We start from the raw sequence: 27,691 nt of genomic DNA, 5'->3' as shown, positions 1-27,691 counted from the left end.
GAGCCTCAAGACTGTGAAGCAGTGATTAAGTAAACCTCACACTGGAAAACTAGATATGGTGACGTGCATCTATCTAAGAACCAGATAAAATCCGGATCTGTGTTGCTTTGTGGGGTGCAAGTTCAAAGTTCTCAGTGACTTCAAATTCAGTTTAGGACGGGAACAGAGTTCAACATACAGCAACACATTGAAGGGAGCCATTCCGAGCTAATGGTCAAGAAAATCATAGTATCGATTATATTAGCCTGTCCCCCTCCCTTTTCCGTTAAAGCGTTATTCCGAAACTAGAGATGGACACAATTAAACAAGAAAATTATCTTTAAAAAACCACATGGTCACTGATGGCCCCTCGTAATACTATTCTGATACATCCCAAACCTTGCGCTTCTGTAGATCGAGCCAAATATTCTGCCAATGAAATAAACCGCCAACTGTAACACGCTTGGGTGGACCAGGTGTTTCCTTACTAGGTTTACATAACTTGAAGTCGAAATTACGAAAGAACTAAAGAGTGTGTTAGTCTTAGCAGATATTAAGCTATCAATTGCTTGGTAGCAGGAGAAGAACATACCATTAAAGGACCTTTCATCAACTCCATATACGCAAGGTCCTTGCCTAAGCATACTCTTGATCCATATCCCCAAGTGAAATTGTACTTCTCAAAAAGCTTGGCCCTTTCTTCATCTTCAAGCCATCGTTCGGGGCGAAACCTCTCGGCATCTTCGCCATATATTTCCTTATCTCGGTTTGCAAAATATGAGGAACAGCTGATTTCAGTACCAACTGGAATTACCTTGCCATCGATTACCAAAGGAGGTTGATGGGCCATTACTTCTCGAGGGAAAAGTACTGGTGAGGACGGAGTAAGTCGAAGAGCCTCTTTTATGCATGCAACATAAAACGGGCAATGTTTTGAAACTTCTGCGGCTGTGGGAATTGGATGTGAAAGATTTCCAGCTGCAAATCCGGCATCTATCTCAGCCACCATTCGTTGATGATCGCCAGATGATGAGAGAATATCTGTTACAATGGAGCTGAAGGTTGTACCTGTAGTATCTGCTCCGGCAATTAGGACAACCAAAACTTCGGCTTCTAATTCATCTCGGCTCATAGGGGTTCCTTCGGGTGTTCTCGCCTCGAGAAATCTTAGATGATTTAGTTAACCGGATGCCGAATTTTGAAGCACTAAGAAGACTTACGATTGTAGAATATCCACACGATCTCTTCTCTTTCCTTCCTCAATTTCGGTAATTCTGGCATTAATGATTTTATCTCTCCATCTCATCAGCTGACCCATGCCATTCTTCATATCTGGTGTTGCGGTAAAGAACCGACCTAATGGCCCCGATGTTACCCATTCTACGAAAGGGTACAGATGCGCCATGACACCAAATATCTCAATACCATCATGTACACCTTGAATCAATCCGCCCACATCTTCTCCATTCTCCACAAAGCCTAAAGCTTGTCCAAAGCCCACTTCACTGATTGTGTCAAATGCAAAATAAGTAGCCCAACTTGCCATATTTACAGGTCTTCGTGTCTCAACAAAAAGTTCATTCATCTTCGTAAGCCATGCCGAGACTATCTTATCAACGAGGGGCTCAGCTTTGATTATCTTTGAGTATGAGTAAGGAGGTCCTATAAGTCTTCGACGATAAGAATGTGCTTGATGGTCGCGAATACTGATAACAGGTTCAGCAGGAAAGCCTCCATTGCTGTAGAATCTGGATTTGACTGCATTGCGGTGATAGATGATGGGCAAAGCGAGGGCTGATTTGACTAGAAGAGTTGTGGGTGAAATGCGTATTACAGGAGCTATACATGCAATATTTATTAGTGACCATAATCTTCATAGGTAGATGACATCATAAGCACCTTTCGTTTCTTTGAAGAGATTCTCATAGACCACCAACTCGCTTTGATTGTAGCTCTGGTAAGTATACCAAAGTCTGGTAACGGTACCCCAGAATGGACCTGGGTAGTTCTTAAGGGGATGAAAGAAACGATAATAGACAATCTGATACAGAAAAGAGGCTAAACCCCAGCCAATAATCAACCAAAATCCATTGGCAAGGGTCAAGTAGGAAGTGGCACTTGCTGAGATGGTTTGAGGACTCTCCATTATGTTAAGTCTTCGTATGGATAGCTCTGAAAGATTTAAGAGCCAATTAACCTGGTTAGAAAGATTGTGTGAGGGGTGAAGAGACGTCGATGATTAAAGATTTCAATATGAGGAGTTCTTGATGGATAGTGGTGTATTTACGAACAAACTTGCACGCTTTTATGAACAACTTTTTCTTTCACGTAGGGCAATGACGAATTGGTCTCCCTTCCGCCGTTTTTTCGACTCATATTCACTAATAGTCACTCACTGTACAACATGAACTCCCTTTGCCCAGCTCGTTGAAACATTGGGAGCTCATGACTTGGAAGAGGTCATTAGACTTGCTATGAATGGGTACCTATCTACCGACGTATAGACGTTGGTACAGTTCATCGTATAGCAATAAATGAAGATAGGATTAATTCTCCCGTCTGCGCTTAGACGTCTCTAGAATTAGACAGTACTATAAAAAATACTTTGATTGACATTAGCTCTAGTGGATGAATAACTGAGCGGTGACCAGAAATGGCGACTAACGGCAGAATCTCAAATCAATCCACCAAGGTTGAAATTGAGAATTGAAACAGACGCGACAATCTCTTAGAAATGATGAATTTCCGCAGATTTCTCCATCAAAGGTATGTAAAAATTGAGCTAAGTGTCTGAGTATTTACTTGTTATATCTGTATGCTTTCGGAGAAAGGATATTCCATACTGACTATGGAGTTAAGTGCTACTGAGCTCGAGAGATCTCCCTCGCGTCGCAGATGCTCGACCACAATTCAATTCGAATAATTGAACCTCAAGCTAAGCCTTTCAATACTTTACGATATCGTCATTCTGATTAGAGAACCTCCATGATACTCGAGATGACGATCTTCCACATATCTCGCACACAGCTACGACATTGGACTGTACTTCCGCGAAGAATGTATCACCGCGAGGATGCATGAGAAATGATGATTGCAATGTGCTGGAATCGATCCATCTATTCATTGTCTACTCTCTTCTACGCCCGCTTCAAATCCTTCGCGCCTCTCAATGCTTCTGTAGTATCTCTCTAGCATATGCCAAACAAAGTGTCAACCATAAATACAAAATAATACAAACTGAGCAAGTGGTTTTGGAAAATTTGCAACTTGTATCGAAGGTGATGAAATTCGGGCAGTGGATTCAGGAGTATTGATGTTCGTCAGAAACATGTTCGCTTCGTGGGGCGACAAGGTGTAACCAAGAGATTGTTGGGTAATGGATGGCTTCCGAGGGGAGAGTCACCATTAAAATCCCTCACAAGTCGAGCCGCCTTTGAGACTTCCTCTGTTGCTGGCCATGTAGATGGTTCGTTTTGCCCGCCAATAACAGCATTGGCCGCTTTGGAGATCTGTTGAAGATTGGAAGTTCGAAGACTCGAACGTGTCACCTTCTTCGTAGGCCTCTCGGAAACACCCGTGGAAGCTGGCTTACTTGCCCGTGCTGGCGCAACTTGTCGCTGTCCGAAAGCGAAGCTCTGAGACAGGTTCTCTGAAATCTGTTGGATATCTGTGATTGATTCTACCTGAAGATCACCGCAGAATCCGTGCTGTTGTCCATTCGTGGAAAATATCATGATGCAATACTTGCAACCCACGTCTGTCATTTCAGTATGTATTGTATACCTTATCATATAAGATGGCGTTGATTCACGAAACCTCTTTTGTTTTAACTCCTTCAGGTCGATGCCACTATCCATTGGGTTCCACCGCATTCTGTCCGATTTTTCGGGTTTGCGAACCAATGCCCCATGTGTATTGACCAATCGCCCATCTTGACGCAAGAACACAAAAGTCTCTCCTTTGTCAGGCGTATAATTCATGGTGTAAACCACGTCTTCAAAATTCAGATCTTGGAGTGAAGTGGATGTGGAATAGCGTACACGGGCATCCTTGAATCCCTCGGATGTGGCTTTGTGATTGGAGTCGATGAGCTGGCCTTTCTTGGCCAAGAAATATACCACAGATACATAGAGTTTGCCGTCTCTCTGGTTTCTCCACGTATCTTCGTTTCTATATCCCTTGCCACTGAAGCGCTTGACTGAAGGATTGACTTCCTGATAAGTGACTATACCAACCGTATACTTCAAAGGACGGCGGGTAATGAAATCTTGCTGGGATCTCAGCCAGACGGCACCTTTTACGATATGTGCTTTGTTGTGGCGTAGTTGACACACTTTTAGGTGCTGAAACTCCCTCCGTAGTGCTTCGGAGATATAGGTGTTAAGGCACATGCCTCCACCCATTATTAAATAATCAGGAACGGATTTTTTATCTTGGTTCACCTGTTTTTCGACGGCAGCTATTAATCTCCTCAGAGGCTTAGCGAAACACTGCACGATGTCTTCATGATCAATTTTCAACTCATTCACCAGACCTGGTATCAAAATGCAGAATGGCCGCGGGTCTTTCGAGATTCCGAAATAATTTTTGTATCCTTTGTTGAACGAGTTCAAAGCGTGTTGTATCGCCCATGGTCGATGTGCTATTCCTTCTGGGATTTTAGCATCCAGAAGTCTTCTGAAGTTCTCGGAAATGGTTTCTGCGCCGCAGATCATACCTAGAATTCTTATATTAGTCAATCCCTAGGGTACTATTCCGCGTAAACTTACTTTCACTTTCAAACTCCTGCTTAAATCTTGGCGGATTGATACCTGTCAACTTGTAGGTGACCGTACACTTTTGAAATCACTGTCAGTATGAAGATCAATGAGCGAAGGGAAGCAGATTTCATACTGCCGTGCCGCCGCCAGCATCAAGAACTATGTACCTTGTGCCGATCTGGTTTCATTAGTCAAGACCCCGCTGATTTGAATTCTGCTCACCTTCCATTCATGCTGCCCCTTCTCGGCTTCCATGTGACACCACCATCCGAACGAACACTCTGGCTCCGAGACCAAAAATACCTGATTTGATGTGATAGGACCTTGGACTAAAGCATTCCGCACCTGTTCATGTGCAATTGTTGAGCGTCCTGGCGGCACTGGAACGATAACTTCAATTTTTAGGTCTTCGAGGTTTGGTATTATCCCCCTTCTCAAAGCAGGCAGATTGCCAAAGGAGTCGTAAATCAGCTCCTTGTAGACAATCGACACCCAGTCTCGCAGGAGATCTTCCCTCGTTTTTTTCAATTTTTCCAGCCTTAGTAACATTGGTCCCTGGAGTGAGGCGGTGACCGGGTCCCTACTATCGTGAAAAAGTAACTTCCATAGAGGGAAGAATCGCTCTGTGTTGAATGGTATTGCGCTGTCCAGCAGCATTCTCAACTCATGCCCGGTCATTGGCAAAGTCTCCTGATCATTTTCGTTATAGTAGAGTGCTGTCAAAGGAAACTCATCTCCACTTCCCCAAGAGCCCTTCCAGTCGGCAAACAGGAAAGGTTCTGGTTCATACTGGTGCCCAAGCTCTTGATCACCGCCCGGAAGTAGCAAATCGGCAACCGCACCCCTAGTAGTTCCCATATCTATACCCATGATCAACCTACCTTTCGAAGCCGACTGATCACTTCTCGATTCCGTAGCAGACATTTTCGGAGTATAAATTAGTACAAGTAGAACACAAAGATGCCCAGTTCTGGATATTACATAGCAGATTTGTTATCTTCAATCCTTTTTCGCCAAGCTAATCGAAATTTATATGTTAGAACAAGTGTAAAGCTTGACAACGGCCATATTTATGGATAGTCCTCTCCCGCACTTTTGCAGCTGACGCCATATTAAATTGTGATAATTGTTAGCTGCTGCATGCTGCCAGTTTGGATGGTCGCACAGCATTAGATACGTTTTGAATTACTGAGTGGTCACCAAAACAGTTCACCGAGTTTGTCAATCTGTACTTTACCATTTGCACATTCTGTCACATATCTACTAGAGTTATCCAAGACATCTTTTTCAGCAGTGTTACACCACCATTAACTGATGCAAACTGGCTTGAGAAAATTGGATGTGAAGGCCTTTGATTTATATCTGCCTAACTGCAGTGTTTGTGGCGTGGTCTTGTCTCACATAACGATTGTTACCAGATTTGCAATAACGCCTGAGAGTACTAAAGACTGCAGAATCATCTCACCGAGCTGTTTGCTTGCCTTCAATAATACAGGACTTTTTCCATCGAAATAATAAATATTCTTTACAACAAGATTCTACTTCTTAGTTTCAAATTCGATACACAAGGAAGACAGTCTACATCCCAGACAACAAAATGGCAATGCCAGTCTTTCCTCTTGATGTGACTCCCCTTACGAACAATCTGTCTGTCAGCGCCGCTGAAGTACAGCCACTAATCGGTAACCCAGCTAGTGACAAAAATCTTCGTGGTAGGTATTCCAATGCTTGGGATTTTTATCTACTACACATAATGCTTACGAAACTATAGATTCAATCAAATTGCCTATAATGACGCCCACAAAAGAGGACCTTGCGTCTCATACAGGTACTATTGACTCTAGTCATTCGATCACTACAATCGTGTCCAAAGCACAGCAAAGTACGACATCGGATTTGATCATCACCGTGCCATTGCGAGAGCAGATTGCGAAAGCAATACTTTTGCCGAGACTCAAGCGTCACCATGCTATGCCAGCTTATTTTTCCGTTAAGGGTGACCTCAACTCGAAATTCTCTCATCTTAGGACGCGCAGATGCACGCAATGCGAGCGACACCGGCTGCAATGCCTAAAAGAAAGTGCTGATGTGGCATGTGAATCATGCAAACATGCTGGGAAAAAATGTGTCTTTAATGCGCGATTTTTGAGGCCAGGCAGACTCTTGAGGCTTAAGACATCGGACAAGAACAAGATTTCTGGGAGCCATTTATACCAGTCTAGTGAGCAGCCCAATACAGAACTGTCTCAAACTCCGGGCTCGATAGCACTTGAACACAGTCCTCTTTATGAGCGTCAATCGACTGATGACACAATATACCTCGACCAAAATTCGGCGAATTCATTAGTTTTGTCAACAGATACCACGGCTTATAAACAGAAACAAATTGAAGCATTAGATTCCAACAGCGTTGGGTCTAGGTATCTCGAAAGGCGGAATGATGCACCAGCAAATGCTTTCGTGAGGCAAAGCTGCAATAAAGACAACATTCGTTCTAGACTCGGTAGAGAAAGCGTTGATGACGACAAGATCACTAGTCCATTGGCATATCTAGAGACATTGATACTCCAATACACTGAACTGGTAAAAGGCAGTTCTATGGCACCATTAGCCAGGGCCAAAAGCTGTTGGGAACTTCTTTGCATCGAAGATGAAAAGGTTCCTGCTTCGAATGCTGGCACGACGCTGGCTAACATTCGCGGCTTATTGGATGTTCCGACTGGAGTGCTCATCAGGCAAAAGGTTGACAATCCTTTGTTGAAGACTCACTTAAAACCATTGGATTTTCTGAGGGGAGTAATTGCATACATCATATGCGATTTTACCTTCCAAGGAAGCTCAGCTTTCGGTAACGATACAATGTTGCGGAAGACAGCATACCTTTGTAGGATAAGATGCCATCTGCCCTTCTAGAAACATTATACTGATAAATTGACGGTAGGCTTTTCCGAGCATGTTGCGGACATATTTTTGCAGGAATATCATCGGCAGATGGGAGAGACCCAGCTTTTTGAAGACCGTATGGAATTGCGTCGCACAAACATGTCAGAAAAAATGAATATGATCATGCAGCCCTTAATTGGTGATGGTGATAATATGAACAGTTTTCATGAAAGCATGGCAAAAGTGGGTAATGAGCTGCACAAAATCGTGGGGTCATACAAAGGAGAATTTGAAAGCATCTGGGCGCCTCCCGATTCGAAGTTCGACTCGAGTATACACGCCCTGGATGATTCTCAATTGCATCCGAACTTTGTTATCGAAGGGGGAGACGTTCTCATAACCACATGTTTCGGAGTCAGGTACAAAGCTCCGGGTAGAGACTGGAGAGTTTGCGCCCCCGCAAAAGTAATCTTAGCCCCACCAACCATGGTGAGGTCAACAACTAAGCGCGGTCGGGAGGAAGATTTACCGTCTGCTCGGAAGTCTCGAAAATGATCTCTCGTGATTACCACGATACGAACCAACCATTTAGACACCTGATTTGCGGTTTACAATTGACTTCATGGCTGTTGTGTTACTTTTTGTTACAGATTAGCTTTTGCCATTCTACCTACATTTTAGGCACGCATAATGTAGAGCTCAGCCAATCATTTGGAGTCTCCTTTTCTTGGCGAGTTGGTAGCAGGTTCGAAGCTTAATTGATGCTTCTGTTCATTTTGTTTTCATGTTCGTTAGATGAAGGGGCTTACTCATTTTAACGTTTCGGTACGGCGGCGAAATATCCGAATCACAACTGATTTTCTCACGATTAAAGCCTGATTGTTTCTTGGTTGAGGCATGGCGTCAATGATTTTCGTTGGCTTGGTTACAGTGCATGTAGGCAGTCTAATTAACCTTAATAACCACGTTTCCCAACAGTCATGGATTGATTAATAATGAATCATACTTGTACAACGTGTAAACCTGCAAGTCGCCGGAAAAAGTTATATTCATTTTGTCATTACCCCGGATTTTCCCCAGACTTTAGTTTTTTTCGGCTCTCGAGCCTTGTGACCCCATGTTTTATGGGGTCGGAAATGTTGAGAAATTTTCCCACCTACAATGAGAGTCCGATGGACGGATCGACGCTCTAATTTCCCTTTTTTGCAAATCTATATCAGAAGACAGGAATCTTAAGTAAGAATCTCAACAGGCACTCCTTCCGTTTTCTTTCACTCAGAACAAGATTTTAATTTCCGGAAAATGGAGAAGGGCACAAAAGTGGAACCCGTGCGGAATTAATTTCATTCACATCGGGGTCGGTACTTTTTACATTGCATACGTCTTTGGACACGAATCCACCGAGTGTCCACAGTTCGGTACCTATTTGTATCTAAAAGTGTAGTTTCAATATTTTTATATGTTAAGAAATATCGCATGGATGTATCTCTCCGGCTAATATGTAATCATTGGTGGGATGGACGAGGATCTACCATCAAAATTTCTAGATCTATTCACACTTGTGTGATAGAGAGGGTGGACAAAGTCGTTCACGGGTTCTTCTACGCGGTTACAGATATACCGAAAATGCTGAACCCCTTTCAAACTCGGAATATTCAAAAGATACGTGATCGCCAGTTGAAATGGTCGATCTTTGCATGTACATTGTTTCTTCCTCACCTCTCTCTCTATTGTCAAAATGAAGTCTTCGGTGTTTTCATTCGTTACTGCCTCCCTATTGGCCCTACCAGCTCTCGTGGTTGGTCAACTTTCTGGTACAGTTGGTCCTACCACTACAACAGCTCAAAAAGCTGCAGTGAAGATCTGTAACATTCTCAACTACGGCGGTGTTGCTTCTGCTACTACCGACAATGGACCTGCTATTCTGAAAGCATGGACAGCATGTATAGACGGAGGTGAAGGTATGATATCTTGAAGTCTTCCTCGATATCGTCGTGCTGTTACTAACTAAGTGCAAGTCTACATCCCCTCTGGAAGTTATGGTCTCGGCACTTGGGTCACCCTCACTGGAGGAACCGGTGTATCCATTAACTTGGAGGGAACTATCTATCGAACTGGGTAAGACTTTACATCATTGGTCAAACAATTGCGGCATTCACTGACGAATATTCGTGCTAGTACTGCGAGTGGAAACATGATATTCATTGAACACACAACCGATTTCGAGTTTTACAGCGGTAACTCTAAGGGTGCTATCCAGGGTTACGGCTATGTCTTCCATTCGGGTAAGTAGTCCAATGTCCTCAAATATTTAAGTCTTTGTGCTAACTATATTCATAGCGGGCACATACGGTCCAAGAATATTGCGTCTTTACCAAGTTACAAGCTTTTCAGTTCATGGTATCGTCTTAGTTGATTGTAAGTATTCACTTATTCGTTGTTGTCTGTCTGCATCGTACTAATCTCTTCTCATAGCTCCTGCATTCCATCTCACAGTCGACACTTGCACAGACGGTGAATTATACAATTTGGTCATTCGAGGTGGCAATGAAGGTGGTTTGGATGGTGTTGATATCTGGGGAACCAATATCTGGGCACACGATATCGAAGTCACAAACAAAGATGAATGTGTTACTGTCAAGGTACGACATCAATATCATCTCTGAGAAGAAGAAAACTCTCTAACTGTTCACAGAGTCCTGCTAGTCACATCCTAGTCGAGAACATCTACTGCAATTGGTCAGGAGGAAGTGCCATCGGAAGTCTTGGTGCCGATACTGGTAAACTTTGCTTGCCCTCGACTATATTTTCTAACTAACACTTATCCAAGCAATCTCCAATGTCGAATACAACCACGTTTACTCCCAAAACTGCAACCAAATGATGATGATCAAATCAAACGGTGGTTCTGGTAGCTTCAAAAGTGCAACATTCAACAATTTCATGGGACATAGCAATGCCTATACTCTTGACATTGACAGTGCTTGGACTGGGCAATCTGTCGTAGCCGGCAGCGGAGTCACCTACTCCGACTTGACATTCTCTAACTGGCGCGGTACCTGTGCAAACGGTGCAGCCAGAGCTCCTATTCAATTATTCTGTCCGGCTGCCATCCCTTGCAAGGACATCACCATCTCCAGTTTCTACATCTGGACTGACACCGGATCCTCGGAATTGTACAAGTGCAACAACGCTTATGGAAGTGGACCTTGTCTCAATTCTGGAACGACCTATACAACTTACACTTCAACTGGAACCGTTACTTCTGTTCCTACTGCGTAAGTTTTCTATTCTATTTCTGGCCTGTTAAACTAAAAGCTAACTCAAAATTAAGTTCATATGCCTACACCACCATGCCTGGAGAAATTACCAATGGTCTAGGTATTACCGTTAGTATCGCCATCCCAACTCATCCCGCATCATACTACCCCGGTATTGCTCCTTATAGCGCGCTCGCATGAGGTGAGCTCGTATTTTGAGTAGCTCGTTGATCGATGTTCGCGGTTAATCGCCGCGATATCGTCTTGTTTATCGAACCTTGTATTCGAATTTGTAAATACTTTATTCCTTGTATATAGTCTCGCGCTTGAAAAATTGTATATAGTACCTTGATCTTGTGTTCTTGCTTCAAAATGTTGATAGTGACTCTTCTGCGTGCATGAATTTTGCTGCATCGAAGCTTTGACTTTTGGTGACTAGCCCGTTAGTTTGCAAGGGTGATGTTTGATAGTCTATTCGTGCGCTAGAAAGTTTACAAAACTCCCGCTTAGGGGCACATCCCATGAGGGTGGCATACTTCACAGTGATTGGTGGACCATATTTAGAGGGCGTATTCCATACTTTCTGGCCGTACGAGCAGATTGGAGGATTAGCTATAGACTCTCAATAACGAATTATCTAAGAGCAGTGTAATACCAGTGCACATCAGAGTTTCGTATTCATTGAAAATTGAATGAATTCGCAAGCTGAACCCTTTTGATGTTTGTTTGCTGGAGTGTAGTCCAGACTATTGAAGACCCTGAAGCTTAAATACATGATAAATTTGGCGGGACATAAAGTTTCATGCAAGGGCAATAAGCAGTAGAATGATAAATATTCGTTTCGATGAAAGTCGTATCATTATCACAATGTGAGGACCAATCAGAAAAAAAGGTTCGGGAGATGTATCGGCATTTGCTAGTATCTAGCTATTTTTTGAGTAGTCTCTTATCACCAATGCATATTCAGAAGAATACGGTTGAACGAAATCTGACATCTGGATGACCGTCCAAAGGATCTAGCTAACTTTGAACTTTAAATCGTAGTCGAGATGAATTGGCAAAGGCTTGATAGTTCCGATGTTTATCATCTAGGTCAATGGTTTTGCGGATCCTGTCAAGCTAAGTGCGCTTGTATGTTTGTGTGTTTGTGTGTTTGTGGGTCCGAGATGAAGGCTCCTTGTTTCACTCTGAATGTGTTTTGTGTACCCATGTGTTCGTCCGACTTATAGAGCATCATATAAACAAAGTTGACGTTAGTAGTTCATGCCCAGCTGCAGTACAACTGTTATAGTCAGCATATCAAGTCATCAAGCGATATATGATTTTTGACATGTCTCAAAAACTCGTGGAGAGTATCTAACTACCCCGAACTACATACCTACACAAAGTCGTTAATAAAATCTCCAATATCAAAAATCTCGGACATTTAAGAAGGAAAGACTTTTGCTAGCCAAGGGTATGCCTGTTATCATTTGAGTGAAACGGACTGTCGTTCTAGAGATCCTAGCTTCTGGATCTGTGGAGCCGTGTAGTCGACAGGCATTGTCTCTCAAGAGCATCCTGGATATGTTCTTCCTTTTTCCTTTTTCCGTCGTTCGTATTTTGAGCTACTCAATCGTTCGGGTTGTTCGGACGGCTCAAATCCATGAACATTAATCCGTCTGAATTATGACTTTGCCATCCGTTTTTCTTGCATTGTTTTTGGTAATCTCCCTCGAGATGCGCGACTTCACGCTGCTTTATACTTGGCAAGTTGCACAATCCTTTTGATCCATGGACAATGTGATAACGGTTTCATCCGTTTACCATAGTTTATAGCTCACAGCATATCGCACAATTCTCCTTAGCAATTCGCAATACATGTAAGGGTAGAAGGAAGAGCGCCAGCAAGAAATTGTCTGTGATATCCCGTCATTCAACCAGCAATCACGTCAAGTCCAACTCATTTTGCTAGATATCCTTCAAGGCATCAAGTGCTTCAGTGATTAATTGGATGATCAGAGCTTGATTTCCATTTTGTTACAAATATCTTTGTTCGTTTACACTCAAATTGAACTGAAACTAGGTAATGTTAGTACCTCAAAATATACCAAACCTCTAAGTCTTTGTATGCGCAAGTCATATAAAGAGTGGCTATGAACGCCTAAATATCAATTTTTTATTGCATTTCTAAGATGGTTCCACATCTATTGTGAATCCAGTTGTCGGCCAGCTACAGTTCCAGACGAGATTCGCCAGCTGATGCAATGTAGTAGTCAGTCCAATGAAGTCCGGAATTCTTTTAAGCGAAGCCTCAACAATCGTAATTCAATCGTCGGTGTAATCGAATCCTACTTCAGAGTTTGAGATGATGGTCATAAATCTTCCAGTGAAGTCTACCCGATGATGTCGATTGAAGCAAGCTTCGCGGATAGCGCAGCTGGATTATTTCTCTTCCAGAAGCCGGGTGAGTTTGAGAGCGTCAAGTTAAGGGATGTAGTGAAGGCTGGCGATATCTCGCGAGAAAACATCCTACCAACCCCTCTATGATACCAATAGTATGAGAATCAATCATGACAGTAGCATCTTGGACCAGCCGACTTTTGATCTCTTCAATGGATTTGTAATAAAGATCATTGTTAACCTTGCATATCAGATTATAGATAGATTGCATTTCCTTACAATCTTCGAACCCATCCATTGTTATCTTGCCCTGACATAGATTCACTAACAACACTATTGTCAGATATACATCGGCTTCAATACAAAAAGCTCGTTCAAACGGTTCAATGTCGTGGTAATACAAGATACCAAAGTGTGTGTCATGAACTATGCCAAGGGCTTTGTTCCGTGATATATAAACTCTCCGCTAGACCATTTTGGCAGCTCTTCAATATTAGCCACCCCAAACCACCACACTGTTCCAACGTTTTGCGGCATAAATATTTGACGAATCACTTCATTTTAACACTTGCGGGAACTTTTTCAAGGAGAAAACTTATATTTTCAGAAGAAAAACAATAGACTATCGATCCTCAGCAATCTATTCCTGTTCCAATAACAAAATCTAGAGGACGGTATTGAGCTCAGCAACAAACGAGTTTGAATCCTTCAAACTTTCAATGGCCTGGTTTAAGTGCTCTGCTTCATCCATGGCCAGTTTTCGTTGCTATACATGTCAGACAAAATTCAATGATCTTTCAGGATACTTACTTCAATTCCACTCCAGCCAATCAGCCCCAGAAATGTTCTCTCTGGCAAATTTAGACTAACACCACACAGAATTTTTGGAGTCTTCAATGCTTTTGCGAATGCTTCCCAAGTGTTTTTGGCTGCCGCTTCTTTCTCAGAGTCTTCATGAATGTTGATTCTAAAGACTTCGATTATTGGGGACGCGAAGATATCTTTTGGTGAGATATTAGTCTCGTATAATTCTGGGCTTGTTGGAGCAGTAAGATATGGCTTTATCTTTCCAATGAAGACTGGAAACTGTTCGCCCTGGACAAGCCCATGAAATGAATCCGGGTTCTCCCATTCTGTACTATATTAGCCTATCAATTCCTATGGAGTCTGTCATCGGAGCACTGACCTATGCCCACAATTGGAATGAATGAAGACTCTGGTACAGCGGCATTATCTTCGAACAAGCTGTGTCCGGCAGTGCCAAGTATGAAACCAGGAGCTGATTTTATGAGAGTTCTGATTGCTGGAACAACAGTGTTGGTGAAAGCATCACGTGAGCCATCTGTTTGAACAATTGGAGGTCTTATAAATTCAGTGAAAGGCATCTTGGAAGATAGATTTTGATGGTATGGAATGCACGAGTTGTTGTTTATAAAGCAATTGAAGAAAGGATATATGAAGCTGATATCAAGTCGGCCAAGTGGTACTTATACACCTCGATATCTGTGTCATTTTGTCTACTTTAGTTGTACTGGGCCAATATCGGGACCACACCGTATACAAAACAGAGCCAAAAAATCTCCTCGGCCCCATTCACAAGACGAAATCTCAAGAAGATGCATAATGATGCACCAAAAAATACAATGTAGTCAGTTCATCGCCATGGAAATAATGAGGTAAGCAGCCAGATACCCACTTTGTGCTTACGAGCCGTGGAACTCCGCTGGAAGCTTATGTCCGTGGGCGACTACAACGTCTAAATCCATTTCGGCTCAAACTATATAACAGCAAATCGGAGTGGAATTCCGCTTCAATACTGGATAATTGTATTGCACTCACGATAGAAAGTTCTAGGCTTAGTTCCATCAAAGTATAATCGATATGACTGCGGTTTCAGTCCACCAGAGCAAGACTCGGAAGAAGGCGTGTACGGCTTGTGTCAAAGCAAAACGGAGGTGCGATTTGTTGTTGCCAGCTTGTTCCAGATGTGATATGAAGAATCTGAGTTGTGTTTATGTAAGTGATTCGTTCGGTCTCTAGTATCATAGCAACACCGTGATGCATAGAATGCTGAAATTGTGGATATAGGTGAATGAGTTGTCGCGGAAGAAATCAACAAGGTCTTCACAACGTGCTAAATCAACCACGATTCCTTTGGAGAGCATTACGACAGCACAAATCTTCACTGATTCGTATGAGGCATGTCTTGATTCGTTGCCCTACGACAACATACCGCTCTTGGACTACCAAGATCAGCAATCTAACCGGGATCTCACGTCGTGGTATTCCACCAACAACAACGCCCTTTCTTTTCCACCTGACATATCATTTCAAACCACCAGTTCACTTGCATCACTTGATCCTCAGACCCTGTCTCTCTCTATCAATCCATTGCCATCACCTTACTCATCAATTCAACTTCCTCCTCGCAACACCCTTAGCCCCGCTCAAATCAGCTACATCTCAACCCAGCTGAAATCATTCGTCTCATCCTTCGCACTCCACTCCCACAACTCTTTCATTCATCCTCTCTCATCCCATGATCTTGGTAGACCCCTGCCCACTCCATATACCGATGCACTTTCTATCTGTGCACTTCATACCCTCGGCTCTCCTCACGCCTTCTCGATTCTCGACTCTAAAATTTCTGATCTTATTTGCTCGAGTGCAAAAGACTATTGGGGCTCATCCGAATGGCTTATTGCAGTTCAAGTCTTAATTCTATATCAAACAATCCGTCTCTGGTCTTCAAATGATAGACAAAAGAAAAACGCCGAAAGACACATACCGTTGCTAATGCAATGGACAAATCAACTACAAATTGAATATGTAGGATTATTAGCACAAGGCATGGATACACGGCTTCCCACAGACGATGCCCACAGTAAGGATAGTAAGCTACAAGATTACGCAGAAAGATGGGTACTTCTGGAAAGTATACGACGAGCCGTCATGATTAGTATGGTTATCCAATGCTTATATGGCGGGATGAAGGATGGGTATATAGGAGGATTGTTGCCGATATTATTTCACCTACCAGTCAGTGTTGATGCAGGTAAAACATGGGAAATATTAGGTGGGAAAGTTTTGAATGAACAACGGTCGTGGGAAGATCAATCTGACGATTCCACAAATGTCGAATTTGGAGAGATTTATGAATATAGATCTTGGAGCGAGGGTTGGACGATTGGGATTGTGGGAGGAGGAGAAATGGAACAGGAGATTTATGAAAGGATGTTGTTGGTAGCTTGTCCCATGACTAGAGCGATTGAAAGGTGGGGAGGAGATATCGAGTCGGGATATGGAGAGGTAGAATTGCAAATTGTGGAGGGCTTAGAGATGGGTGTGTAGGTTTAATTGATTGGGTACTTTGGAGAAGCGGGAGGTTAGAATTGAAGGCGTTTCCGGCATAGGTGTTGGGGTGGGTACGCCGCTCTTTTGTTGCTCTATAGATTCCCCTCGATGTATAAACTTTTGAATAAGTTAGAAACTACCATGCTCATCTACCACCAAGAACTAAACCAATTCCACAAATCGTGAATAAAATCCCGTTTTAAATTTTCTTCGGACACGGTGAATGATTAAATTCTGCAATGTCTCATCATGGAACAACAATCAATCTAGACGGATACAACAATCCACACGAGCAACTAGACGGCAGATATTTCATCAGGGACTTAAACTCTTTTTCTCAAAACAACAAAGATTGGCTTGTAGATTCCTTCTACCATCCTCACACCAATACACTCTTTCAATTGTAATATAAGTTTTATTCTGAAAATCGTTAAATCATTTGGATATATACGTTAAACTATGTACGACGAAAAACCACCAAGGCCCTATGCAATTATACACATATCACACCCTTTTGAGCTCCCATTAAACCCCCCAATTAAGCCTTTTCACATTTCTCCAAAGCCTTGTTAAAAATCTGTACAAAGTTCCATACATCCTCATATGTATTGTAGAGTGGTACAGGCGCCACACGAATGACATCTGGTTTTCTCTTATCGGCAACAATACCTGCGTCTTCGAGCATGTCTGAGAGAGTTTCCAAACGTCCAGGTTTTAACAGAACGCTAAGTTGTGTTCCTCTTGCTGAAGGGTCGGAAGGAGTGATGATGCGGAAAGCGGGGGAATCTGAGGTATTGGTTGATAAGAGGAGATGTTCGAGGTAGGCGGTTAGGTGGAGAGTTTTTTGAGAGATCTCAGCCATGGATGTCTGGTTGAAGATTGAAAGGGCGGCGCAGAGAGAGGTGAGATCAACGACTGACGGATTGCTGACTTGGTAGCCGGAGGCACCGGGAGAGGGACGGAATTCTGAAGAATTTATTAGTATTTGTCCGAAGGCAGTAGATGAGGTAGAAAGAACTTACTGTTGTTCATCAAGAATCGACAACTTTGATCTCCTCCATACCATCCCATTAATCTATGTCTGTACTTTGGGTTCTCTTCTCCTTCACTATAATCCACCTCTCCATGTCTCTCATGCACATATGCACCTGCGATACTTCCAGGTCCGGCATTCATGTACTTATACGTACACCAAACCGCAAAATCGACATTCCAATCATGAAGTTGTAGTGGGACGTTTCCAGCTGCATGTGCTAGATCCCATCCTACCATCAATCCCTTCGATTGTGCATATGCTGTAATAGTCTTGATATCGAAAAGTTGTCCGGTGTAGTATTGAATACCGGGTAAGAGAAGAAGAGCGGTAGTAGATGCATGCTCGTCAATTGTACGGAGGATTTTCTCAGTAGAAATCTCATAGCTTCCCTCATCTGGTGCAATCATTACCATAGCTTCTTCGGGATTATATCCATGTCCTCTAATTTGTGACTCGATAGCATAGTGATCACTGGGGAATGCTTTCCATTCCATAATAATCTTACTCTTTTCCGGAGTGGGTGTGTAAAAAGAAGCCATCAATAAATGCAAATTCGTAGTCAAAGTACCCATGATCGCAACTTCGGAAGCCTTGGCTCCTACAATGGGTGCACATTGCTTAGAAGTATGTTCAGCGAGTAATTGCCATTGTGTTAGAGGAGAATCTTCCAAATCACGGAAATGACCGTGGACAGCAATGGAAGACCAGGTATCAAGATGAGCTTGAAGATACTCTTGAACACATTTAGGTTGGAGACCTAAACTATTTCCACAGAAATATATGGATGATTCATCGGAAAGACCTAATTGATTGTGAGCTGATATTCATATTGAGTCATGTGATATGATGGCGGGGTATGCGAGTAGACGGCGGCACAGTGTAAACGAACCTGGTTTTGCAAGCTTCTTTGTTTTAATGTTGGCTTTTGATGGAATAATGAATTGATCGCGAAATCTTCGCATATGATCTTTAGCATCAAGTGATTGCGCAAATTCAAGTGTATTTGCTTTGGATGAGAAGGTTGGCTTCTCAACCTTTGTCGATGGCTGTACTTCCTTTGCTATGGAACCCATTTTGCTAAGATGGCGAAGTCTGGTGGGAGTGTTGATAGTCGTGATAAGAATGTACAACTACAAATCTGGTTGATATTATATTATGTTGCGATGCAATTGCTTCTTAAAAACAGAAAAATATGGATGAAACTGATCTGATTCAAAAGACCAACGACAACGTCAAGTCTGATCACTTTGTAGGCGATCCTGTTCTTCGTTCGGTTTCATCGTGCTGTCATCGATATCCGTGTTCCGTCGGAATAAGTAAAGTTTCCTCTGCATCCGCATCCGCTTCCGTGTTCCGTCTCCACATATTTAGCTTCCTCCTCCTATTCTTACGCGATAACAAATCACGCGCATGGTATCACTATTATCTGTCAATGGATACCGGTATTGTGGAAATGCCCGAAACTCTCCTGGCCGTATATTATACGGGGTAACAGAAGTATGAGACGAAAGTAGAAAAGTAATACCAGTATCCTTCTGTTTTGAATTAAGAGTCTATTGAATTCTCACTAGTTGTTTCTATCATTATCCCAAGTTTCGTGTATAAGCAAAAGTAAAAAGTTACAGCATAACAAAAGCCGTACTTGAGTTACCTTTTTTTGTCTTTTCGTTGCATCCTGCTTCTCCTGCATAGTCCTCAACAAAATCTTCAATTCCTTTCAGAATGCTTGGTCCATTGAATATCAATCTCTCCGAATTTGGAGTTTCGACAGAGAATGGGTTCCTTCCAGATGTCAACCCTCTTCCACGATTGGGTGCCTATGTCGAATGGGAAGATTTAGTAGATGAGATGCCCTTTTTACTCAAGGAAGGATTATTCAGACAACATGCCGATGCTTTACCTATACTCGACACATCGAGTTTACAAGAGGAAGATGAATGGCGAAGAGCTTACCATCTGTTGTCTTTCATGACACATTCATATATCTGGGGAGGAAAAGTTCCATCAGAGGTAAACGAACCCTGACATCACAATCGACGTATCCTTTTACTAACAACAACAGTTACTACCCCCTCAAATATCGAAACCCTTCCTAGTCGTTTCATCCCACCTCGGTCTCCCCCCAACCGCCACATACGCCGCTCTTAATCTCTGGAATTTCACCAGTAGTTCCTCAACACAAGATCTCACCGATCTAGACAAACTCTCCTGTCAACACACCTTCACTAATACCCCCGATGAATCCTGGTTCTACCTTGTCTCCATCGCCATCGAAGCCCGCGGAGCAGAAGTCATCCCCTTAATGATAGAAGCTATGAATGCCGTTCGCTCCGATGAACCGGAAGTCTTAACATCCTGCCTCGAAAAATTCTCAACTTGTATACAAGATTGTGGTACAATTCTTGAACGCATGTATGAAAAATGTGATCCCGAGGTCTTCTATCATATCATCCGACCATTTCTAGCAGGTAGCAAAAACATGTCGGCAGCTGGTCTGCCAAGGGGTGTGTTCTATGATGAGGGCAATGGAAGTGGGGAATGGAGAATGTACAGTGGAGGAAGTAACGCACAGAGTAGTTTGATACAATTCTGGGATGCGGTGTTGGGTGTCAAACACGTACCTACTAGACCCATGGGCAAGCCACAGAGTGGAACCGTGGAGCCAAAGAAAGGTTGTCATGGATTCTTAGAAGTATGTTCACCCCTCCTTCTTTATCTTCACCCTATACCACGAATCTTCCCACTAACACCCAACCAGGAAATGCGCAACTACATGCCCGGCTCGCACCGCGCCTTCCTCAACCAAATCTCCGAAATCTCTCCCATCCACAACTATGTCGACTCATCAATCTGTTCCTCCTCCGTCACAAAAGCCTACAACCACGCTGTGGAAACACTCACCGAATTCCGCAACATCCACATCCAAATCGTAACACGATACATTATTAATCCATCTCGGAAAGCGATGGCCCAAGGCACGGAAAAAGAAAACGCGGGATTAAATCTAGCGGTTGCGACGACGAAGAAGGGAGGAAAAGATGTTAGAGGAACGGGAGGAACGCAGTTGATTCCGTTTTTGAAACAGAGCAGAGATGAGACGAGGAATATGGTTGTAAATTTGGTGGAGAGTCCGTGAATGAGATGAGGGAGAAAAAGTTGATGATGTATATATGGGATGGCGTTTAGATATGATTCATGATATAGATAATAATACCCAATGATATTTTGAAGCAAGAATTTCCAGACTTCTCAAATTTGCGGAGGAGTGAATATACAAGTGTTGGATCCGTCAATGCCTTCAGTCCAATCAATCTGCTACAATTCGTACACAAGTCGATCGAGCCATCGCTATAAGTTGTCCACGCCATCCGTGAAATACAGAATCCACACTACTTAAACTCCCCATTCCTCACCACCAATCTGGAAACTCACCCACATAGCAACACGTTCGCTCCCCCTTACCCAAAATCCTATCCATTATTAACCGAAAGCTCACCAGCAATCACCGCAACAAAAATCCTACAAATTCACCTCCCATATCATCCTATCTTCCGACGATCATTTTTTCCATCCTACTCGTCATCAAAGCGAGCTATCTTAACTCTTAGGGGAGACGAAACCAAATTACATACATTCTTTCAATGGTTATTGGATCGATACCAACAAGTTTTCCTTGATGTTTGAATCAGGATTTCTTCATGTCATGTATATTTATGTATGTTGAAACTTAATTACAATATCATGCTACTGAAACGCGGCCAAAAAGAGTCAATTTGAAACACAAGTGACCGCCGGCCGGTAACGATAAATTATCTGCTTAACAAGCCCCGCAGATCAAACTTTGGCTCTGTGGAGGTATATCGCATCATATTCTCGGTAGAAAAATGGAATTGTCAAATAGTGAAATTAATTGTGATATAAATTTCATAGGGACTCACTTATAATTCGACAAAAAAACAAGCTGAAAACATTAAAGCAAGGAAGCACTTCCACAATCCCTTCTCAGACTTCCAAGATTCTTCAACAACTCCCTAAATAGTAAATACCCTCCCAGTATATTACACAACTACCTATCTACCTACATACAATATTAACTCTCTCCGCGCTTTCATTTATATACATATGATAGTAAGATCACAACTTACTCTCCTTTCCCTTTCCCTCTCCTCCATCTGATCCCTTTACTTCAATAATTAGTTTCCCAAATTGTTTTCCCCCCTTCATATCCTCAAATAATTCTTCAATCTCCCCTAAATTATCGAGCCCCTTAACAACTTTTGATACTACTGGTTTGATTTTATGCTCGTTAACGAATTGAACCATTTCTTTGAATTCCTTTCGGGATCCCATTGTTGAGCCTTTGAGCTCGAGATTCATCAAGTTGGCAGGCATGGACCAGTCCATTTTGGGGGAGATAGTCATGCCGTATTGGACTATTGTGCCGCCGAGCTGCGAGATGAAGTTAGTTTTCTGGCTTCTGGAAAGATAGAGCTTTGTGGGTTGATTTCATGGGGGCAAAGCAGTAAAAACGAGAAGAAAATACCTTCAACAATTTCGTCGCCTTCCTAACAATATCTCCTCCGGCCCCATCAACAATCAAATCTAATGATCCCTTCCCATACCCCTTCAACAATCCCTTCAACTCCTTCTCCCACCCCTCACTCTTGTAACTCACTCCCCCTTTCGCACCCAATGCCTTCGCCTTCTCAATCTTTCCTTGATCCCCACTACTAACAAAAACATTACTCCCCAACCCCACCGCAAACTGCAACACACTCAACGCGACCCCTCCTCCAATTCCCGTAATCAAAATATTCTTCCCCGTCCCCACATTCCCCTCTCCCCCCTTCACAACCAAGGCCCTCCACCCCGTCAATCCACAAAGCGGCAGCGCCGCCGCCTCCTCATCGCTCAAATGCGCAGGCGCTTCTTCCACCTCCTCCTGCTCAATGACCACCTCTTCAATAAGCGTCCCAATCGGAATAGTACTCGTGCCCCCTAGAATTTTATACCCGCCGGCATCTTCAGGGCCGAAGGGATCGGAATGCCAGCCGCGGCCGGGAGTGAGAATCACACGTTTCCCGAGCCAGGATTTTGAGGCGGCGGAACCGATCTGAGAAACATAGCCGCAGGCATCGGCGCAGAGGGGGGTGGTGAAGGAGGGGGAGGGGTACAGATGCTGACGGAGGAATAGATCTCGATGGTTCAGAGCCACGGTATGGATTTGGACTAGGAGGGAGGTAGGGGATAGGGAAGGGGTGGTATGTTGGGTTACTTCGAGACTGGGGCTTGTTAGAAGTGGATTGAATGGATTTTAGGCAGCAATTGAAAGATGGGGTGATTTGAGAAAGAAAATGGAAGGGAAAACACACGGATAGTAAACCTTCCCCGGTTTCCCACCCTCGATCTTCTGCATTGTAATGGCTCTTGGCATGATGGAGTTTATTCCCTGATGACCGTTATCTCTAGGCTTGTCGTCCGGCAGTGCAATCGATGAAACAGATTGTCCAAGATATTATCAATCTACACTCAATTGAAGATTCAACTACCTATGCAAAGTAAATAATAAGGTTATCCGCACCCAAGCATGAAGAAAGATAGATTGATAAGCCATAGCTCACCGAATCCCTACTCATTAAGCTAAGGATTCAACACCCCCACGCTTCCCGCATTTTGCCTCGGTAATAGACCGGCCCGCAAAAATGGGACACAGGGGTAATTATGTCACTCGGTTGGACCTCCGTTTACCCGAGCCGTGCTCTATTCACATGAAATTTGCGGATATCATCTTGGTGTTCGACCAGATGTCGTACAGTATCTAATCAGCTATCGGAGAAAGACAGGGGAACAATATTCTTCAAGACCACCTCGTCTGGACATACTGAAAGAAAACACTTTTATGGGGACGACATGCACTATCAGCGCACGTACTAGAGCAGGCAGTAACGTGGTATAAGGATGCTCGAGGTGTGATGCATGGAATAGCTGAATTAATGCGAGATTATCGTCTCATATCTCCACAACATATGACTTTTCATGCACAATCGAGAACTCAATATTCGTGATCAGATAGATCCCTGAACTGTTTAATTTTTCGTGTCGGAAGAATTCTACTCGTATTTCGGACTCCGTACATTTACATTTTTGTTACCAAGACCACAAGCCCTCAACCAAGAAACTTCAAGAAATGCAATTTTAATCCTCAGCCACCCATTATTTTCTTCTCTTTCCACCACCACCACCATCTGTATCTGCTCTCCTCTTTTTTCCCTCCTTCCTCCAGTACTCCTGTTTTTCCTTCTTCTCCCTCTCCCCCCTTTTCTCCTCATTTTCCGCTACCTTCTTCCTATACACTTCTCTCCTCTTCTCATTTGCAACCTTTCTCTTTGCCACCTTGTCATTTCTAAGCGTCATTAATTTCTGCATCAAATCTCTAGCTTTCTTTTCTTCTCCTCCTACTACCACTGCTCTCTTTTGCATATATGTTGGTTTACTCTGTTTCTTCATTTGAACAATTTGACTCTTATATGGAAGTTCTGCAGCCAATGCACGAGGAACTCGTAAAGGATTGAAATGACGAGTTACTCTTTCGACAGGTTTGTAGTGACTATTCTTTTGGTCTGGTGTAGGTAGATTTTGATCTCTTCGGACTTCACCGGTTAATCGCATACCTTCCCATCCAATAAGGTTGGTGACTGGATTGTAAAATCTGTGAGGCTTAATCGGATACCAAGCCCGTAAGAAAACAATGTCACTCATGAGGATTTTATCTTCAAAGGTGGCACGGAAGTAACCTTCTGGCTTGGCCAATGCACGTTTGATCTGACCTCTGATACCAGAAACTGTCTTGATCGAGGCTCCTTCGAACTTGGCGATTTCTAATGATGTGTTGAACATATCCTTGATGAAAGCTGTATTTTTGTAGATCTTGTAAGGAGTACCAGTAAGCTTGAGTTTCTTGACTGTTTCTGAAGATTCATCGACAGTCATAACAGTTCCAGTAGCAGCGATTCGGAAACCAGGGTTCTTGCTAGAAAATGATTGGTAACATGAAAATCCAGTATTGGGTGCAATGAATGGACCGTAAAATGTACCAAAACAATGCATATGTTCTGGAGTATACTTAAGCATACGATTTCTTGTTCGATTGTCCGAAGTACTGTAAATTGGGAGGGTTTGGAATCTTCTCCATCCCAGAGAAATGATAAGAGGATCATTTGTTTTGAGGATCTTCTTGTGCCATCTGTGTCTCTTGATCTTGACTTGTACAAAACCAAATCGATCCTCGGTTGGGGTCAAGCCTCCGACAATGATTGGCATTCTTGGGTTAAAACGAGTAACAAATTCAGATGGTACTCCTTCAATAACAATTTTGCCGTACATTCCGGCGCGGTAACCCTCAACTTGAATTCTTTGACTTTCGTCAAGATTCTCAAATTCGGATTTGTTGATGTCGAGTTGTTTTTGAATTTGTGCTTTCTGTGCATCATACCATTCATCCTCTCCAAATTCATCGTCTCCACCAGCTTCTCGTCTAGCATTCGCTTTATCGTTGTTGAATCCATCTCTGTCTTCTTCTTCGAATCGTAGTTTAAGTTCTTCTTTTCTTCTAGCATTTTTCTCTCTCTCGGCGTCAATGTCTACTGGCTCATCTGCTTTGTGTTCTTCGCCAGTTTCCAAATCCTTGAACTCTCCATCACCCTCATCATCTTCGTCTTCCTCATCATCACCCTCATCATTGTCACTACCACTGCCATTACCCTTACCCTTCAATAAATCTGCTGTCGCAAAACGTTGTCGGAGTTCCTCAATATTATCCTCCACAGACCACTTTGATTCTAATTTCTCATAATCAAGCAATGGAATTGCTCGATCATCCATGATTGCATCTTCATCCTCTCTACCAGTCTTCTTGAAAAATTCGTCTTCATCTTCTTCCTGCTCAATGTCTTCTTCTTCCTCTTCAATCTCCCCTCTCCATCTTTTGAGCACTTCTGTAGGAGTAAGCGACTCATCGTACATGAGTTTTGCCAAATCTGCAGTTCGGTAAGATTTTCGTTGTCCGTGAAGTTTGCGTGCAGTTTCCAACATATTTTGTTTCCAGCGAGCTGCTCCATCTTCGTCATCAGAATCCGAACCTTCTTCATCCAATTCATCACCAGAAATTGAACCAAGATCAGAATCACTGTCAGCGAATTCAATATCGCCACCTGCCTCATCTTTGTCTTTCTTGAATGCTTTTCCTAATTTGTCTTCGGTAATTTCTGCTTCATCACCAGAATCGAATTCTTCGTCGCTGGCAACTCCATCAAAGTCCTCATTGTCCGGAGCTTGATCTCCTCCTTCGACAAATCTTGCGCGTCTTTGATGTTTTCGTCCAAAATCTTCTTCCTCGGGAACCGATTTGATAGTTTCACCATTGCTGAATAATCTGACACCCTCCTCTGTCTCACCAAGAAGCTTTCTTTCTCCTTGTAAACCAACAATCAGTTCTTCTCCCTCCCCACGTTCGTCATCTTCAGCATCTGCGTCGAAATTAAAACCCTTCTCACGAGTGATCCAAATAGTGTCTCCATCAATTTTCAATCCACTCTTATCAGACATTGGCGCATGGAGTTTCTTTTCCTTCTCATCCAAACGTCTTCTACCAGTCTTTCCAGATGCTTTGGCAATCGCCGCATCCATGAATGGTGTGGGGCAAGGGTCTGGCAAGGATTCCATGGCAGATACTGAATAATCACCCAAGCCTGGTATATGAACCCTTTGACCTTGCGCTGCAAAATTTGTTCCTCGTAAATAACCTGACAAAACAACCGTTCGATCGCACTTCTCGTCTTCCTCAATTTTGGTAGGATGGGTGATATCTCTGAAACTATCGATAATGGTGTAAGGATGTGTATTGCGCCAAATCAAAGGTCTTGGGTTTTTCATAACAGAAATAAATCTCGACAAGTTATGAATTTCTCGATCCGGATAACGCCCATTGATAACTCCAGAAAGGTAGAATAGATGTGCACCCTGGTATAATTCGCTCCAAAATCGATTCTTGAGTCGTTTCTTTGCATCCTTCAAAGTTTGTGGTTTCTTGAAAAGATCTAGATGCGTGAGAATTCCGAAAACATTACCCGGCATACCACTCGAAGATAAAATGTTCAAGAATTCCATGGTTTCCATCTCGAAACCAAAATTTCCGTCAATCATTAACAATACAATATCTGCCACCTTGGATATATCCACCATAGCTTCGAGTTCGTTCGGACATTCTACAAATGTAAGTCTTTGACGCTTCGAAGTGACAACTGTAATGGGTCCTTGAGGATCTGATAATGTTTCTTTCGCATATCGTTTGACTAAAGATTTGAGGAGAGTCGTCTTTCCAACACCTGGTGGTCCAACAATTGTAACAAGTCGTGGCGGTGGTTCTTCTGGCAATCGATCAATTTGAGGAACATGAAGACGTCTTTCTTTGATCTGCAAAAGTTAGTAACCTAGCGCACCAAGTTCCAGATGATTGAACATACATCATGCGATCTTGCAGCACTTTTTGCCAATCTTCCTGGGTTTGCGAAACTGAATGCTTTGGGATTGCGCTCTATTAAGCATATTAGCATACATAGTTAATCAATTGAAAGAAGGATCACTAACCTCCAGTCTGCTTCTTCTTCTCCTTAGGGGCCCTGTGAGGCCTATTCTTTTGTTCTTCCATATTTAATTGATTGAAGTAGTTGAAAAGCTACTTTAATCCGTCGACGACATTGAAATCTTCATCAGATTCGAAATATTTTTTTTACTTAGCATCGGAAAGATTAGCACCGATCATGACCGCTAGGCTCTTTGCAGTTAGCCTAGTTACAGAATCTATCCTTATCCCTTATCAGATCACAAGGATTATAATGATAGAAGAATCTGGAGTTGATAAAAGTTAATCTATGGGCTAGCGACGGATAACTGCTGCTAGCCGGACACATGGAAGTATAATTGGACGGTAAGAGAACCTTGATAGAACGACTACTTGCCGTCGCGTTTTTGTTATGGGA

General features: G+C 42.9%; 10 protein-coding genes across 10 annotated transcripts; 4 read left to right on the top strand and 6 right to left on the bottom strand.

The window, feature by feature from the left end:
* Positions 1-217: 217 nt before the first annotated feature.
* Positions 218-2,355, bottom strand: EAE97_004691 (uncharacterized protein). The gene is made up of 4 exons (XM_038875203.1): positions 1,879-2,355; positions 1,200-1,818; positions 572-1,145; positions 218-504 (listed from the first exon to the last, which is right to left on the bottom strand). Exons 1-4 carry the CDS (start codon positions 2,123-2,125, stop codon positions 358-360), a joined length of 1,587 nt encoding a protein of 528 aa, XP_038733560.1. The 5' UTR covers positions 2,126-2,355; the 3' UTR covers positions 218-357.
* A 944-nt stretch (positions 2,356-3,299) lies between these two features.
* On the bottom strand, positions 3,300-5,663 carry EAE97_004690 (uncharacterized protein; the record flags this gene model as incomplete). Its single annotated transcript, XM_038875202.1, has 4 exons — positions 3,300-4,696; positions 4,749-4,815; positions 4,873-4,917; positions 4,962-5,663. 4 exons carry the CDS (start codon positions 5,661-5,663, stop codon positions 3,300-3,302), a joined length of 2,211 nt encoding a protein of 736 aa, XP_038733559.1.
* A 673-nt stretch (positions 5,664-6,336) lies between these two features.
* EAE97_004689 (uncharacterized protein) lies at positions 6,337-8,177 on the top strand (the record flags this gene model as incomplete). The annotated part of the gene is made up of 3 exons (XM_038875201.1): positions 6,337-6,451; positions 6,511-7,623; positions 7,681-8,177. The coding sequence occupies 3 exons, from the start codon at positions 6,337-6,339 to the stop codon at positions 8,175-8,177; spliced, it is 1,725 nt and encodes a 574-aa protein (XP_038733558.1).
* A 1,183-nt stretch (positions 8,178-9,360) lies between these two features.
* Positions 9,361-11,083, top strand: EAE97_004688 (uncharacterized protein; the record flags this gene model as incomplete). The annotated part of the gene is made up of 8 exons (XM_038875200.1): positions 9,361-9,583; positions 9,641-9,740; positions 9,801-9,907; positions 9,963-10,040; positions 10,098-10,264; positions 10,318-10,402; positions 10,453-10,900; positions 10,957-11,083. 8 exons carry the CDS (start codon positions 9,361-9,363, stop codon positions 11,081-11,083), a joined length of 1,335 nt encoding a protein of 444 aa, XP_038733557.1.
* A 2,816-nt stretch (positions 11,084-13,899) lies between these two features.
* On the bottom strand, positions 13,900-14,865 carry EAE97_004687 (uncharacterized protein). Its single transcript, XM_038875199.1, has 3 exons — positions 14,451-14,865; positions 14,075-14,397; positions 13,900-14,030 (listed from the first exon to the last, which is right to left on the bottom strand). The coding sequence occupies exons 1-3, from the start codon at positions 14,647-14,649 to the stop codon at positions 13,929-13,931; spliced, it is 624 nt and encodes a 207-aa protein (XP_038733556.1). The 5' UTR covers positions 14,650-14,865; the 3' UTR covers positions 13,900-13,928.
* Positions 14,866-15,145: 280 nt separating this feature from the next.
* EAE97_004686 (uncharacterized protein) lies at positions 15,146-16,615 on the top strand (the record flags this gene model as incomplete). The annotated part of the gene is made up of 2 exons (XM_038875198.1): positions 15,146-15,280; positions 15,353-16,615. The coding sequence occupies 2 exons, from the start codon at positions 15,146-15,148 to the stop codon at positions 16,613-16,615; spliced, it is 1,398 nt and encodes a 465-aa protein (XP_038733555.1).
* Positions 16,616-17,156: 541 nt separating this feature from the next.
* EAE97_004685 (uncharacterized protein) lies at positions 17,157-18,727 on the bottom strand (the record flags this gene model as incomplete). The annotated part of the gene is made up of 3 exons (XM_038875197.1): positions 17,157-17,584; positions 17,641-18,456; positions 18,544-18,727. 3 exons carry the CDS (start codon positions 18,725-18,727, stop codon positions 17,157-17,159), a joined length of 1,428 nt encoding a protein of 475 aa, XP_038733554.1.
* A 649-nt stretch (positions 18,728-19,376) lies between these two features.
* Positions 19,377-20,790, top strand: EAE97_004684 (uncharacterized protein; the record flags this gene model as incomplete). Its single annotated transcript, XM_038875196.1, has 3 exons — positions 19,377-19,664; positions 19,717-20,346; positions 20,413-20,790. 3 exons carry the CDS (start codon positions 19,377-19,379, stop codon positions 20,788-20,790), a joined length of 1,296 nt encoding a protein of 431 aa, XP_038733553.1.
* A 934-nt stretch (positions 20,791-21,724) lies between these two features.
* EAE97_004683 (uncharacterized protein) lies at positions 21,725-23,088 on the bottom strand (the record flags this gene model as incomplete). Its single annotated transcript, XM_038875195.1, has 4 exons — positions 21,725-21,732; positions 21,800-22,103; positions 22,198-22,936; positions 23,027-23,088. The coding sequence occupies 4 exons, from the start codon at positions 23,086-23,088 to the stop codon at positions 21,725-21,727; spliced, it is 1,113 nt and encodes a 370-aa protein (XP_038733552.1).
* A 779-nt stretch (positions 23,089-23,867) lies between these two features.
* Positions 23,868-27,360, bottom strand: EAE97_004682 (uncharacterized protein; the record flags this gene model as incomplete). The annotated part of the gene is made up of 3 exons (XM_038875194.1): positions 23,868-27,125; positions 27,176-27,246; positions 27,300-27,360. 3 exons carry the CDS (start codon positions 27,358-27,360, stop codon positions 23,868-23,870), a joined length of 3,390 nt encoding a protein of 1,129 aa, XP_038733551.1.
* Positions 27,361-27,691: the final 331 nt, after the last annotated feature.

Source organism: Botrytis byssoidea (genome assembly GCF_014898295.1).
Source record: "Botrytis byssoidea strain MUCL 94 chromosome Unknown BBYS_008, whole genome shotgun sequence".
NCBI lineage: Eukaryota > Fungi > Ascomycota > Leotiomycetes > Helotiales > Sclerotiniaceae > Botrytis > Botrytis byssoidea.
This window is presented reverse-complemented; position numbering and strand designations above follow the sequence as displayed.

Excerpts from the sequence above, each read along its gene's own strand:
- EAE97_004691 (XM_038875203.1), bottom strand. The coding sequence starts at position 2,125 with ATGGAGAGTCCTCAAACCATCTCAGCAAGTGCCACTTCCTACTTGACC. Across the intron at positions 1,146-1,199 it reads CGTGTGGATATTCTACAATC|ATTTCTCGAGGCGAGAACAC; the intron begins GTAAGTCTTCTT and ends AAATCATCTAAG. Across the intron at positions 505-571 it reads TGATGAAAGGTCCTTTAATG|TTCTTTCGTAATTTCGACTT; the intron begins GTATGTTCTTCT and ends CACACTCTTTAG.
- EAE97_004687 (XM_038875199.1), bottom strand. The coding sequence starts at position 14,649 with ATGCCTTTCACTGAATTTATAAGACCTCCAATTGTTCAAACAGATGGC. Across the intron at positions 14,398-14,450 it reads CATTCCAATTGTGGGCATAG|AATGGGAGAACCCGGATTCA; the intron begins GTCAGTGCTCCG and ends AATATAGTACAG. Across the intron at positions 14,031-14,074 it reads TTGGCTGGAGTGGAATTGAA|CAACGAAAACTGGCCATGGA; the intron begins GTAAGTATCCTG and ends TGACATGTATAG.